Source organism: Eurytemora carolleeae, unplaced genomic scaffold (assembly GCF_000591075.1).
Source record: "Eurytemora carolleeae unplaced genomic scaffold, Eaff_2.0 scaffold1833, whole genome shotgun sequence".
NCBI classification, from domain to species: Eukaryota; Metazoa; Arthropoda; class Copepoda; order Calanoida; family Temoridae; genus Eurytemora; species Eurytemora carolleeae.
Genome location: NW_019397721.1, coordinates 9154 through 24453, shown reverse-complemented (window position 1 = coordinate 24453; position 15300 = coordinate 9154). Strand labels below are relative to the sequence as shown.

Genomic DNA, 15300 nt, shown 5'->3' with positions numbered 1-15300 from the left:
GACTGTTCTGAAGATTTAGTCCTATTCCTTACAACCGTTATCCCTTGCTGTTGCCTGTAACGTTAATTTCCGTGAAATTTGTTTCTTGTAAGCAAGAAGTGCGCTTAAGTCACTTTTGTAAAGAAACAACAAATGAAAATAAACAAAAACATGGATATCTAAATCATACTTCATCTTCATCATCATCTTTCCACGGAGGATCATTTGAAATTGCGCTTTCACCCTTTTAAAGTATTATCTTTTGTGAGTAACTCTTTAAGTCTCGATTTCCGAATTTCCTTAAACAAATTTTACAGAGTTACCCACAAAGGATGAGGATGTAAAGGCGACCTGCAATTTTTTCTAAAATGCCGGTTCTGTCTAAAATGTGATCTTTAAATGGCTTTTCCAATGATTTAGCATAAAAGTGTGGAGGTTCAAGAAATCTTGAAGATAAGGAAACACAGTATACATTTCGTACAGTCGTCTTTGCTAAGTCTCATTGTTTGTGGATAATCCTGTAACTAAAATCTATAAGTACATATCCAACCTAAATCATCAACTTTGAATTTCAGACAGTGCATCGTCTTAAGCTGATATTTGATGCATTTAAACACTGTTCCCATTTCCAAGAAATGCCCTCACCGGAAAAGCTACATTATTAATTATTATTAATATTGTTTTAATAAAAAAATAGAAAAAAAACATTCAGAATCTGGCCTTTTTCCATTTGTTGGCAGTTTTTGCCAGAGTATTGCAAGAAATTGGCATATTTACTTGACATCCCGTTTATTTAGAATGATTTTGCTTATTTATCATTATTATTGTTATTTACAGTAAACCATAATATTGTTATTTTACTATAGTAAACCATGTTTATACTACCATTTGTTCAACAAAACTTGCTACTTAAATATTAAAGTGCAAATTTAAATTGAATGCTTTGCAAGACCCAACAGTGAGATAGGAAGACGACATTTATGTAAAATCATGTCAATTTGATGTCGTTGTGAAGCAAATGGTTTTACCATGATTAACTTAAAAATCAACTTGTGTAGTTTATGTGTACACAATTGCTATATTTCATAATTATTCGACTATAATTTTAAATAATGTTTTTACCAGTTCTACTTTTTCACAGTTTTGTGGATATCACTATAAATTAAGAACAATATAACTGAAATAGTAAGAAATAGCAAAATACCAAAATTACGCCTTTTTTCGGTGGTGTATTTTTCGACCTACGCAAATCCGCTATACTCCACTTCTGACCTACGCCAAATCCGCAATACTACACATCCGACCTACTAGCACGTGGTTTTACAGGTGCTAAATGGACTTGTCGCCGCAGCGCCCGGCCCCCTAGCATGTCCTAGCCGCGGCGCTTGGCCCCCTAGCCTGTCCTAGCCGCAGCGTTCGGCCCAGAAATAATCTTAACCTTAGTTAGTAGGTCAGAAGTTCAGTAGGGGGATGTTGCCTATAGACGATGTAACATTACTTTTTTTCCTCTAAGACAATCATATAACGAGATATACTTATACTTCTTTATTATGAAAATGTTATTAACTCGTACATATAATTTACGTATAAATTACACAAGAAAATTAAAAATCATTTGACCGTGTTATCAAGTATAGCTTAGTGCCCGTGTTATCAAAGTATGGTTTGATGCTTATGTTATCAAGTATTGTTAGTGCCCGTGTTATCAAAGTATGGTTTGATGCTTATGTTATTAAGTATAGCTTAGTGCCGTGTTATCAAAGTATGGTATGATGCTCATGTTATCAAGTATAGCTTAGTGCCCGTGTTATCAAAGTATGGTTTGATGCTTATGTTATCAAGTATAGCTTAGTGCCCGTTTTATCAAAGTATGGTTTTTTGCTTATGTTATTAAGTATAGCTTAGTGCCCGTGTTATCAAAGTATGGTTTGGTGTTCTGGATTATCCTGCAGTACATCTGTTGAAGAACCAAGAGGAGTATCTTCTGGATACAGTAGAAGACCCTCGGCGTTAAAGTTCGACCCGACCTGAATAGAATCATCAGATCGAAGAATTGTTGTACTAAAGGGGATGGTGAAAATGTCCTATCTGATGAGGGGGGGGGGGCTCCCTCCCCTCGTTTATGCTTTGGCTTCATGCCTTTTGGGTTCAAATTTTCAAAAATAAAATAAAATTGGACACTAATGACCTCTAACGACCTCGACAAATAGAACATGTTTCAACTATGGCGTTCAGCATATCAAACGAAAGCTAGGAACCCAGGAAATACAGCAGAAGCAACAAATCTATTGTTTTACCTTTTAATGACCTATAACGAACTTTAATGACCTATAATGACCTAAAATGACCTCCAAATTGAAAATGTTTTATGCAAATAAAACTAAAGCTAGTAACTCAGTAGCTGCAAATTGTTATTTTTACATCAATTATACCTAATTTTTTACCACAAATAACAATTTTACCTTGTCTTGACCTTTCCAGAAATCCTTGAGAGCTTCTCCAGCAACATTAGTGAATATAACTTCATCATCAAGCACTTCAGGACGCCTACAGAATACACAAATAAACTTATTGAAAAATATGTGTCCCCCATTATACATTTTCTTACAAAAAAGTTCTCGTAACAAAATATTGAAGGACAATTGTTTTTTTGACTTTATAAAAGATTCCACAAAAGTCTTAAAAGTTGCAGAAATTTAAAATTTGTTTATTCTAAACATTTGCTTTTTTACACTTTGCCAAATTTTGACCCTGAGAGAAAATATTTGCAAAAATCGAATAAAAAACGAATAAAAAATAATTAGGAAATAGGAACCAAAACGATTAAAATAGGAACCAAAATGATTGAAATAGGAAACAAAACGATTAAATTAGGGACCAAAACAATTAAGATTGGAACCAAAACGATTGAAATAGGAACCGAAACGATTAACAACCCTAAAAGTGTGGCCTTGACAGAAATATTGGGGTAGAGAAGCTTTTACAAAAAATACATCTCAAATTGAAATAAAAACATTAATTTAGAATAAAACCTGACAGGTCCGTGACCGAACTGAGTTCTTCTAGATGTTTCTGAATGATGATCATATCCCTCCCTGAGTAAAAAATCTATTAATGCTAATTTATCATATTTCATGGTATTAACTATCGATTGCTATGAAATCATTAAGGGAATTTTAAATTAAAATGTCAACTGATCCTTCATTTAACAGATTAAAATGTCAAGTGATCCTTCATTTAACAGATTAAAATGTCAAGTGATCTTTCATTTAACAGATTAAAATGTCAACTGATCCTTCAGTTAGCAGATTTAAATGTCAAGTGATCTTTCATTTAACAGATTAAACTGTCAACTGATCCTTCAGTTAGCAGATTAAAATGTCAAATGATCCTTCATTCAACAGATTAAAATGTCAAGTGATCCTTCATTAACAGATGTATGTCCGTTTCACAAGTTACGAGCAAAACTGACAAATATTTTCTTGTTTTTCTATAGTGCAGTTTTCTGTTAATAAATGATTTATGGAGGTGAGACAAAAACGGGTATTGACCGAAAAACGACATGAATTGAATTTCATTTCTATGTTTTTATCAGAAAACTTGTTTCAACCAGTTTCCATAATTTTGCTTCTAGCAAAGTTCAGCCAAAGATATAAAATAATGAATTGAGACAATTTTAGGATTTCACTAATTCTTATGAAAGAACATTTTCATCTCAGAAATGGGTATCCAGTATCTACCCCTTTCCATTAGGGCTGAGCATCTCAAAATTGGTTGTGTACTTCTTTTTACCTGAGAATATTGAAGTCGTATTCAAACGGTTCTTTTTTAGCCAACATTCTCTGAAGCCTGAAAAAGAAATTTTAAATGATTTGTTAGCCTTTTTCATTTTTCTATATGTTTTTGGGGATTTTTTGCTGTTCTGACAACGTTAGAAATAAAAATTCATTGAGAAAAGTCCAAATTCTAATCATAAAAATCATACAAAATCTGATAATTAATTTAGGTCCGAGGCAGGGTCGAGTTCCTGTATATCGTCCTGACCTGGTATATCCGGTTTTGAGGAACCAGAGAAACTCGTAAGTATTATGCCTGGGAATTAGTTCCGGTTCATCCAAGAGAAAAACCGCGTTCATATCTCCAGCTAAGATGGCCTGCAAGGGACCTCCGTACTCACACGGAGGGACAGGGAAGTAGGGGTTCATGTCAGACGACCAGCTCTGCCACTCAACCACCTTGTTGATAATGATAAAGGGGGAACATCTAAATAATAAAAAAACTGTTTACAGGGTGTCCCAAAATAAATCCTTTAAGAACACAAATACCATATTCATTCATCTATACATAATCGATATATATTTAGATGTAACATTTCTTTGGGTGCCTATTTATTTGTATGTCTGATCATAACTCTCATTAACCATTTGACCGATTTGCCTCAAAGCTCAGCAGAACTTTGCAAATGTTCTTATAGCTTGGTTTAACGATTCTACATTGAGTAGGTTGACTTTTACAAAGAAATTTTAGTTGGTTTCCAGGCAAAGCTGGGTTCCGTAGCTTGTAATTAAATATTTTAATTCTATGATATTTTACAGACATAATAAAATGCTCAATGCGTATGCATTCATAATAGAATGTTCAATGTTGTATGCATTTACAAACTAATAATAAACACATGCACAGAGAACCAAAATGTATCTTATAGTTTTGGGTTATCATTAAACTCTAATTTATTATGGATATAACTATTTAAATGCTTAAAAGATTGCATCAAATTGAAAATAATCGCTTCTGAAGATTGTTTCTTGTTACACACTGTAGATCAATATATTCTTCTAAAAAAAGTAAAACAATGCCATATAAAGTGAACTATTGAAATACCAACCAAGCTTTACAGAGATATAATTGTAATGGTAGGCATGAATACTGGGAAAAAGCTTGAGGCACAATTAGTCTAAATACTAAATACCGACGGAAATATAGTAGTTCCAGGTTGTGTGACAATTATAACGGGGAGATTGATGAGAAAAGGACAGAAGGGAGTGACGAGAGTGACTAGCCCCCATTTTCGAAATTACAAAATTACATTTTAACAAACTTTAAATCGCCTCTGATTTTTGTTGAGTGAATGTCTATTTCTGTTTTTGTATTGAAGTTTTCTGTTTTCGTATTTAAGTTTTCCGTATTCACATTGAAGTTTTCTGTATTCGTAATGAAGTTTTCCGTATTCGTATTGAAGTTTTCCGTATTCGTATTGACGTTTTCTGTTTTCGTATTGAAGTTTTCTGTTTTCGTATTGAAGTTTTCTGTTTTCGCATTGAAGTTTTCTGCTTTCGCATTGAAGTTTTCTGTTTTCGTATTGAAGTTTCCCGTATTCGTATTGAAGCTTTCCGTATTCGTAATGAAGTTTCTGTTTTCGTGTTGAAGTTTTCCGTTTTCGTATTGAAGTTTCTGTTTTGTACAGATTTTTGTTTATGTATGCTTTTGTACCGAAGTTTTTTGTTTTTGTAAGAACGGTTCATGTTCTAATATTGAATGAAAACAATTTTTGACTTTGTCTAAAACTTGTTATGTATATGATATGCTCTGACTGAACAATAATTGTTTAAACCACATTTTAACACCGATCCTATCATTCAATCATCAATTCACATGGAATTAAAAATCAATTATGCGTTAATTGAATAATATTTAAAATACGTATTAACAATGAAAAAACAACAGTTTTATTCAGGTGACATTTCAATCAAATTTAAAATAAAAGAATTTATTGGTATAAGGTATTGAGCGAAACCTTCAAGCCAAGACCATGGTTCAAGAAGACACATAGTTGGCCTAGGCATGTTATTGATATTGGAAAAGGTATGTTATTGATATTGGCCAAGGCATGTTATTGATATTGGACAAGGTATGTTATTGATTTTGGACAAGGCATGTTATTGATATTGGAAAAGGTATGTTATTGATATTGGCCAAGGCATGTTATTGATATTGGACAAGGTATGTTATTGATATTGGACAAGGTATGTTATTAATATTGGCCAAGGCATGTTATTGATATTGGCCTAGGCATATTATTGCTATTGGCCAAGGCATGTTAATGATATTGGCCAAGGCAGGCTAATGATATTGGACAATGCATGTTATTGATATTGCCCAATGCATGTTATTGATATTGGCCATTACATGCCATGGGCCCATGCTGAACATTGGAAAAGGATTGTATTGGGCAAACAATGTGTAAATGATATTAACTGAACAAGAACAGATTTACATGATCTGTTATGAATCATGGCCAATGGCCTTGTTAAAAGATACTTGTATAGAATAGATGGGAACCCTTTAAATCTTTGAATGATATGTCATTTTCACTAGAAACGTGTCATATACAAGACAGTTCATATTCAAGACCCGTCATTGAAAAGATTGTAAAGACGATCGGAAAGTCTTAAATATGACGATTCCTAGGTTTAATTAAATCGTCTGCCTTGAATATATTCTTTATTTGTTGTCATTTTGAATGTAAATTCTTGTTAAAAGTAAAGAAGACACAGTTAAATGACATTTCACACCTTATTTACTTCTAACTTAACTTTTTATTCAAAAGGTTTTTAAATTCTAAATGGTCATTGCTACATTTTCTCCATCTGACTAACTTAAAGGATTATAAGCCCAATTTCAGTGACCTTCCATTTAAAGAGGGACATCCACGATTTATAAGGGTACCCTTTAAACCTTTGACCAAGCATGGAGGACAGAGAAGTCAGTGATATATCTCTTAAATACGGTGTAAAAAGCAGCAAAATTGGAGTATACACTAGCGTATAGTGTGAACTCAATGTAGATGACGTCAAATTTATTCTAGAATAATCCATGTAGTTTTCAAAAATTTTAATGTGAATTTTTTTTCTGCCACTTCTAGAAAGTAAATATTAATATGAATTAAATAAAAAAACTGGCTTCAAATATAGGGTTTAACAACTAAATGCATTTCTGTAGAGAAATAAGGAAAAGTGTGTCATCCAAAGGTTTAAAGGGTGCCTTTGTGAACCGGGGATGCCCCTCTTTAAATGAAAAGTCACTTAACATTTAGCTTACAGTCCCTTTAATTCTAATTTTATGATTACAATACTAATATATAAAAAAGTGCAAAATGGTTTTATATTTCTAACAATAAATAGATAAATAATTTTTGTTTAAACATTATTTATGCATGATATGCTGGGGTAGGAGCAGGAACATAAGCTGGGGCAGGAGCAGGAGCATAAGCTGGGGCAGGAGCAGGAGCATAAGCTGGGGCAGGAGCAGGAGCATAAGCTGGGGCAGGTGCAGGTGCATAAGCTGGGGCAGGTGCAGGTGCATAAGATGGCTTAGCTGGAGCAGGAGCATAAGAAGATTTAACTGGGGCAGGAGCATAGGACTTAGCCTCAGGGTAGACTGGAACTCCCTCATAAGTGACCTCAGCAACGAATCCATTGTAGTGATCAGCGGTGTACTTAACATGCTGGGTTCTGCCATCGGGAAGTGCAACAGTGTACTCTCCAGTCACAGCTCCATCAGCATTAGCGGTCTCAGCAGCACTGAAGGCAGCCTTGGAGTAGTCATCAGCAACTCCATAGGTGTAGGAGTAGGGCTCTGGAGTCTCCTTTTCCTCATGGTAGGGGGCAGGAGCATGGTAAGCAGGGGCAGCCTTAACAACTGGAGCATCATGGACAACAGGGGCATCATAAGCAGTCTTGACAGGGGCACCATAAGCAGCCTCGACAACGGGAGCAGCATGGACAACAGGGGCATCATAGGCAGTCTTGACTGGGGCACCATAAGCAGCTGGAGCAGCATGTACAACAGGGGCACCATAAGCAGCTGGAGCAGCATGGACAATAGGGGCAGCATGAACAACTGGAGCAGGATGGTAAGGAGCAGCATGAACAACTGGAGTGGGGTGGTAAGGGGCAGCATGAACAACTGGAGCAGGAGCATAGGCAACAGAGTGAGGAAGAGCAGCAGGTGCATGCACACCAGCAACTGGCTTCTCATTGTTTCCATAGCTGTTGACAGACTGGGGAGCAGCATGTGGTTGGCTCACAACGGATGCTACATGGGCTCCATGAGGCTTGAAGACAGAAGAGGAGACAGATGGAGCATTTCCGATCTTGATAGCCTGGTGGTGGGACTGGTCAGCGGCAACAACAGCCAACAGAGCTGCACAGATAAATGCCTAAAAACAAAATGAGTTAGAAGAAGTCAGAATAAAGTCAATATTATCTGAAAAAAGTAACACAGTTGGTTACATCCTTAAAACACTTTAAAATAGAAAAAATACTTAAGTTTAAATGTAATTTAGGATTTCAAACAATCATGAATGAATTAAATCAAAACTGATATAATGATCCATTTTTGACGTAAATGAAATAAAAATCTAAATAAAAAAATTTGAATTAGTCTACCTTCATGTTGTATTGTTGAAAGTTGAAGATCAACTGATGGATTTCCGTCGGATCAACGTCTTTAAATACCATGTGGCGCCTGTCTATAAACCGAATAGGCGCCGGCACCAGGCGTCACCTCCTTCGGTGGAACTCGGGCTTTTCCCCCGAAGCAAACTCTGAAAATGTCATTACTAACTTCTCTCCTGCCATACCGGTTCAAAACAGAACTGACGAGACTAAGATTATGCACAAATTATGCTCCACTGATGTAGGAATCCACAAGAATTTGAGGATGTACAGCTACAGTATAGAACAGATAAATAAATTATTCTCAAAAGTAGACATAACTATAGAAATATATATTACTAGGCTTTTGGCTGCTTTGCGCCCATCTTCTCTTTTAATTGTGAACATTTTTCTTTGATACATTATGAAAAAAACAAACAAAAAAAGTTCGCGGATTTACAAAAAATTTGTGGATTTTCAAACTTTTATGTTAATCGAATTTTGTTATAAGCAAATTTTTGAAATTTTGATCATCCATAAATCTCCCCTTGGGTCACGTCATGTCCCACACAAAATTTGGTCCCGATTGGTTCAGCCGTTTTGACATTTATTGGATACAGACAGACAAGCAAAGTATATATAATATATAATATATTCTCATAAGTACACAACAGCAAAGAAATAAATGTTATTCTCTTAAGTACACAATAGTATATTATTACATAAAATATAATAAGTAAAAATTTATATAATACATTTTTATATAGTTTAAGACCCTATTTTGGTATTTTTTTTTTATAAAAGAGATGGAGGAAATTAATAGAAATTCTTTTTCTAGTTCTCATTTCACCCAACCACTGGAAAAAATTTCAAATTTAAAACCATGATCTGAAAGCTATAATTTTACTTAGATTTTGTATTCAATAAACGTCAAAACGGCTGAACCGATCGGGCCAAAATTTTGTGTGGGACCTCACTTGACCCCAGGGAAGGCTTATGATGCTCAGAATTTAAAAAAATGACTTCAAACTTTTTTGATTTTCCTAAAATTAAAACAAAATTGTAAATCAGCAATGTTTGTTATTGTTTTATCGAAGAGAACATGCTGAAAGATTGAGCAACAAATAAAAGTTGAAATAAAAGATGAACGCGAAGCCTAGTAAATTAAAAATTGTCTGATCTGAACAAGAAGAAGTCTAAATTCGAACCAAATATCTAAATGCATTTCTTTCATAAAATGAGACTGCATTAAACAAAAATATTTAAAAATTCCTCGGCCAAAGCTTAGCCTGTTATTCCATGATTATTTGTAGCCCTGTAGATCTGCACATGAGGATTTCAAAACTGTAAACACTTGAATCTGGTTAAAAATAAAATACACAATTCTAAATTATAGAGGGGGGGAACCTCCGCTATGCAGACACAAGCCTCCCAGATTTGCTAGGCAGACCAAGCCTCAGCTTTGCAGTGATGAGTATACGCAACACATCAAAATGTGCCTGTGTAATGCAGGAGATGCTTTTAAACTTGTGTTTTATGTTTAAATAAAAGATTTTTTTACAAAATTTTTCGACATAGTGGCATGAGAGGTTTCTCAAAGATGAGAAGTATTTGTCAATTATCATAAATAGTGCCTAATCATGACTAATAAAGTGGTTTATGAAAAAGATTTTTTTACACGAAAAGGAAAATATTTAGAGAAAAAAAATTTTTAATGCGTTATTGCAACTTCTTAAATTTGTATGGACGCTACGTTCTTTAGTATAAGTCGTTTTTAACAATTTTCTCCTTATAGACGCGATAGAAATAAGTAAGATTAGTAGCGATCAAAATTCAAAAGCGATTGTTTTTCGTCGTAAGCCTATACCCCCCTTCATTTTTCGCGAACACTCCTTTTAAGTGTATGAATATTACATCTGGGTGGGGGGGAGTGGGGTTTAGCACATATTGGGCCTAAACACCCACTAGAAGCCTATAGATTTCCCTGATCCGAGGGGGGGGGGAGGATGCGAGTTCCAATTCCCCCCTTCCCCCCCTAAAACACATCTGGATGTAGATCAAACAAACACAAAGAAATTTTCAGGGGAGGGGGAAGGGGTAGGGGCTCCGCACCCGTTTAGGCCTAAAACTACCAGAAGCAATGGATTTTACTGATCCGGGGGGGGGGGGCTGTAACCCCCCCCCCATATAAAAAGAGAAGTTTGATAAATCTGATTGTTGATTGATAAACCAAGGAACAGTTAAAACTTAAACAAGCAAAATAAGATTAAGATTTGGAAGGATTACGTTCATTAAGTATTCTAGGATGAATTTGATCAGATTAAAGTATTGTTTAATTAATCCAGGATAATGGGTTCGTATTTGGAACCAGGTTTTTGGCATGAAGAGTTATACAATAAATGTAATTCTTTAGCCCGTACTTTATACATCAATACATGAAGGCCATCCCCCTCCATCTTGTAAGATTTAGATCAAGGAAAAAATCAAATCTTTCATATCCGTTATAGCGTTACGTTAATTTAATGATTATTATAATTAATCGTTTTTAATATGATCAACCCTAAAGGTAATATTAATTACTTACTTTAAAAAGCATGTTTTTTTTCATACCCGAACTATATTTACTTAAGCAATTTAAAAAGATCCGCGAAAATTATTTTTTATATATTTCATATGTAATAATTTTTAAAATGACTTATGGAAAACAAAAGTTGTACTTTAGTTTGTTAAACTAGATACTCAAGTTCCTTATTTTAATATACTATAGAATTTGATAAGATACAGGGTGTCCCACGAAACAAGACAATAGAAAGACGACTTGAAAGTGGGCTTTAATATATTTGTGACATTCAGTCACTGTGATTTAAAGGTTTCAAACTCTCAAGCAAAAATCGATGAGTATTTTGCCAATTACTTCTCAAAAATCAAAGCTTACAATAGGTGCTCCATAGTGTACATAGTGTACAAGTAAAGGGTACAGAAAAAGCATAAGTGAGTTAGAGCAGTAAAATCAAAGCCCAAGGCGTTGCGACACTTCAAATTTGGCCTTGTCTTAAGAATTAATGCAACTTTTTATTAGCAGGCTGAGTATATGTGCAGTCGTCTATCTACTTTTACATGTATACGAGTCTTGACTCTTGACACCACAAAATTATCTTTTTTTGTGCCGTCAACATTACCGGAGATATTAAGCATTTCGTTCAGATTTCAATTTTTATTAAATTGTAAAAATCTGAACTAAATTCTTCATATCTCCGGTATTATTAAAAGCACAAATAAAGCATACGACATTTTAAAAATACCAAGATTGGTGGTACTTTGTGAATATTAATTTTAGAATTTTACTTCTAAAGGTTGGTTTACCAATAGATGGTGAACACTATTTCAAAGATCAAAGAAGATCTTCAGTTCGTCTTACTAGCGTCATGTTTCGTGGGACACCCTGTTTATTGATAGCCTGGATAGTAGCAAAGAATATAAAAAGCGTTCACTGGGGAACGCAGATAGGACAAGAGCTGGGAACCCTTGTATTGTGGATATCGAGAAGATTAATGCTTGATCTCAATCCTTTGTTAATCTGCATATTCATTTAATGTTTATTCTTTATCCGGTGGTTATCGTATCTAGCGATGGGCAATAGCTAGATTCGTTTCACAGAAACATTTACATTTTTTCAAAGATTTTACGACAATCTGAGAAGGAGTCAACGATTTAAAATTGTATTCTCTAGAAGTTTGCTACATGCAAACTTGTTACTCTAGTTGAAAATATAAGGCAAAAACGAACCAAAAACTATCGTTTTATAAACCCGAAACAGATATTTTTAAAACGATCGTTTTTGACTTATATTTTCTTCTATAATTTACATGTTTGATAAAAGCAAACTTCTACAGAATACAGTTTTAAAATGTTGAAACCTTCTCATATTGTTTCTGTAAAACGAATCTGGCTATTGCCCATCCCTAATCGTACCCTGCAGTAATAACTGAAATGAAGAGATCAAGGATTGATTCTCAAATTAAAAGTGTCCACAGTGGATATCGAGATCAAGCGGGGTTATGAGTATTCAACACACTAGTTCCCAGCTAGGGATATCTATGATGTAGAAAATTGTATTTCGTTGCGATTGAGAAAAGTACTTTAATGTCAAAATCGCAGGATCCGTACGGCAGGAAGGGTGAGGACTGGGGAACAGATTATCCCTTGAAATTGTAAAAACGGATATTTTAAATCTTATTAAAAAACAAAACTCTTCTAAATGGCCCAGATTTTTAAAATTTTGAAAAATAAAACGATTTTTCCTGATTTTTTTTACAAAAAATTTCCGAACCATCCCCCCCCCCCAAATGGGTAACGAAAGAGATTTTGGGACAAGTCCTAATTATCTTCCTATCAACGATGACTTTTGTAAACATATACTTCTCAAGCTCACCATCCAAAAGATTCAAGTCTAACCAAAAGTCTAAAGCGAAAAACTACAATTAATGATTTTAAAGGATTTTCCCTTTTTCAGTTATAAATCTTCAAAGGAATTGTTGCGGTAATTTACAGTTACTCTCGCCGTTTACCGGCAATAAACGATTTGGCCGGTAAACTAAATTTTCTCCATTAAAGTCGACCCAATAAACTTAGCTTGCTAAGAACATTTCCGTGAGTCTTCCGAGTTCCCTAATCAAAATTTAAGGCAAATCGGTCCAGGGGTTCCTGAGTTATGCTCGGACAAACAAAGAAACAGACAGTCAGAGATTACAACTTTCTATCTTTAATATATATAATAAGATTTCATTAAATGACCAATTTTATTAAATATACAATATTCCATAAAATGTCCAATTATATCGAAAATTCCCCCTATTAAGTGTCCTTCTTTAAAATGTCCTTAGAAATGTCCTCCTCTGAAATGACCTTCTTAGGAATGTCCATCGTTGAAATGTCCATCTTTGAAATGCCCTTCTTTGAATTGTCCTTCTTTGAATGTCCTTCTTTGAAATGTCCTTCTTTGAAATGTCCATCTTTAAAATTTCCTTCGTTGAAATGTCCTTCTTTTAAATGTACCTCTTTAAAATGAACTTCTTTGAAATGTACTTCTTAGAAATGTTCTTCCATATAATGTCCTTCTATATAATTTCATTCTATATACAATGTCCTTATATACAATGTCCTTATATGAAATGCCCTTCAATACGATCTACTTCAATACAATGTCCGTCAATACAATGTCCGTCAATACAATGTCCGTCAATGCAATGTCCTTCAACACAATGTCCTTCAGTACAATGTCCTTCAATACAATGTCCTTCAATACAATGTCCTTCAATACAATGTCCTTCAATACAATGTCCTTCAATACAATGTCCTTCAATACAATGTCCCTAAATACAATGTCCCTAAATACAATGTCCTTCAATACAATGTCCTTCAATACAACGTCCTTCAATACAATGCCCTTCTATGGAATGTCTATCATTGAAATGTCCTCCTATGGAATGTCCTTCAATGGAATTTACTTCTATGGAATGTCCTTCAATGGAATGTCCTCCTATGGAATGTCCTTCAATGGAATGTCCTTCTATGGAATGTCCTTCTATGGAATGTCCTCCTATGGGATGGACTACGTAATGTCAATCTACAATATGTCAACCTAAAAATGTCCATCTATACAATCTACATATGAAAATGTCCTAATACCGAAAATAATATAAAACCATATTCTCCTGCCTAACCTTGGAACTGGAGCAGGTACTCCAGGTAGGTTTACAGCTAGAAGGATCAATATCTTACCTTGCAGGTACTCCAGGTAGGTTTACAGCTAGAAGGATCAATATCTTACCTTGTAACTGGAGCAGGTACTCCAGGTAGGTTTACAGCTAGAAGGATCAATATCTTCATCAAATAAGATTCATTCAATCTAAACATTCTGAAAAATCTTATTTAACAGTTGGGGTTCTAAAATAGGTCCTCGCCCTAAAAAACGACCATTTAGGGAAATGGGCGGTTTGTACCTTATAGAAACCGACGATTTCCCAAGGTGAGCAGTTTCTGCCTTATAGAAACCAGTCACTTCAACGAAAATCTGGGGTCTCAATTCTCTAACGAAAATCTTTGATCTTCAATGAAAATCTGTAGGTAGTCTCCAATGAAAATTTTGGGGTCTCCAACGAAAGTCAGGGGTCTCTGAAATGAAAATATGGGGGTCCCCAATGAAAATATGAGAGTATCCAACAAAAATCTGATGTCTCCAACGAAAACCTTGGGTCTATAAGGCAGAAAACGATCATGTTGGGAAATGGGCGGTTTCTACAAGACCGGCAGAAACCGCCCATTTCCTGAAATGGTCGGTTTTATAAGGAATAAATTGTCCATTTTCCGAAATGATCGGTTTAAGGGCGAGAAAGTACTCGTTAAGAGTTTCCATAAAGCTGCATGCCCTGTTCACAACGGTACCCTTTAAACCTTTCTCCATTGATCAAAATAAGGAAGAAATTGTCGTTTTTCTGAACATAACAAGTGTCGAATTATCCTTGATTGTCTATGCGGCAGCAGAGATCCACAAGTCACTTTTACAGGGAAACCTCAATTAAATAATCATTTCACATTGTTGCGTAACTAAAGCATGTGTTAATGATGAAATTCAAAATTTTTGGGAAAAAAAGTTATTTTGATTTTCAGCAAAATTAAAAATTAACCGAAGCCTGTACTATTGTACAATGTACATTGAGTAAATAAATACTAGTTTTCTCAAAATGTACACAAATATCAATGTACATAAAGATTAAAGAACACTGCAGTACGGTTTAGAAAATACAGATGACTCAATCAAATGAATGTCGACAAGGAATCCAATAAAATTTGCTAATAAAAATGTCTACATTTTATGGGGTTATTC

General features: G+C 34.7%; 2 protein-coding genes across 2 annotated transcripts; both read right to left on the bottom strand.

Moving 5' to 3' along the window:
- Positions 1-1509: 1509 nt before the first annotated feature.
- On the bottom strand, positions 1510-14348 carry LOC111715638 (uncharacterized). The gene is made up of 6 exons (XM_023490987.1): positions 14245-14348; positions 4024-4242; positions 3772-3828; positions 3012-3074; positions 2442-2526; positions 1510-2006 (listed from the first exon to the last, which is right to left on the bottom strand). The coding sequence occupies exons 1-6, from the start codon at positions 14328-14330 to the stop codon at positions 1896-1898; spliced, it is 621 nt and encodes a 206-aa protein (XP_023346755.1). The 5' UTR covers positions 14331-14348; the 3' UTR covers positions 1510-1895.
- Positions 7119-8546, bottom strand: LOC111715637 (skin secretory protein xP2). Its single transcript, XM_023490986.1, has 2 exons — positions 8427-8546; positions 7119-8197 (listed from the first exon to the last, which is right to left on the bottom strand). The coding sequence occupies exons 1-2, from the start codon at positions 8496-8498 to the stop codon at positions 7187-7189; spliced, it is 1083 nt and encodes a 360-aa protein (XP_023346754.1). The 5' UTR covers positions 8499-8546; the 3' UTR covers positions 7119-7186.
- Positions 14349-15300: the final 952 nt, after the last annotated feature.

What these genes read in the sequence shown, in the direction of transcription:
- LOC111715637 (XM_023490986.1), bottom strand. Translation starts at nt 8,498, where the DNA reads ATGGTATTTAAAGACGTTGATCCGACGGAAATCCATCAGTTGATCTTC. An exon ending in TTCAACAATACAACATGAAG is followed by an intron (nt 8,198 to 8,426) that starts GTAGACTAATTC and finishes TTTTGTTTTTAG; the next exon opens with GCATTTATCTGTGCAGCTCT.
- LOC111715638 (XM_023490987.1), bottom strand. Translation starts at nt 14,330, where the DNA reads ATGTTTAGATTGAATGAATCTTATTTGATGAAGATATTGATCCTTCTA. An exon ending in TACGACTTCAATATTCTCAG is followed by an intron (nt 3,075 to 3,771) that starts GTAAAAAGAAGT and finishes TTTTTTACTCAG; the next exon opens with GGAGGGATATGATCATCATT. An exon ending in TCTGGAAAGGTCAAGACAAG is followed by an intron (nt 2,007 to 2,441) that starts GTAAAATTGTTA and finishes GATTCTATTCAG; the next exon opens with GTCGGGTCGAACTTTAACGC.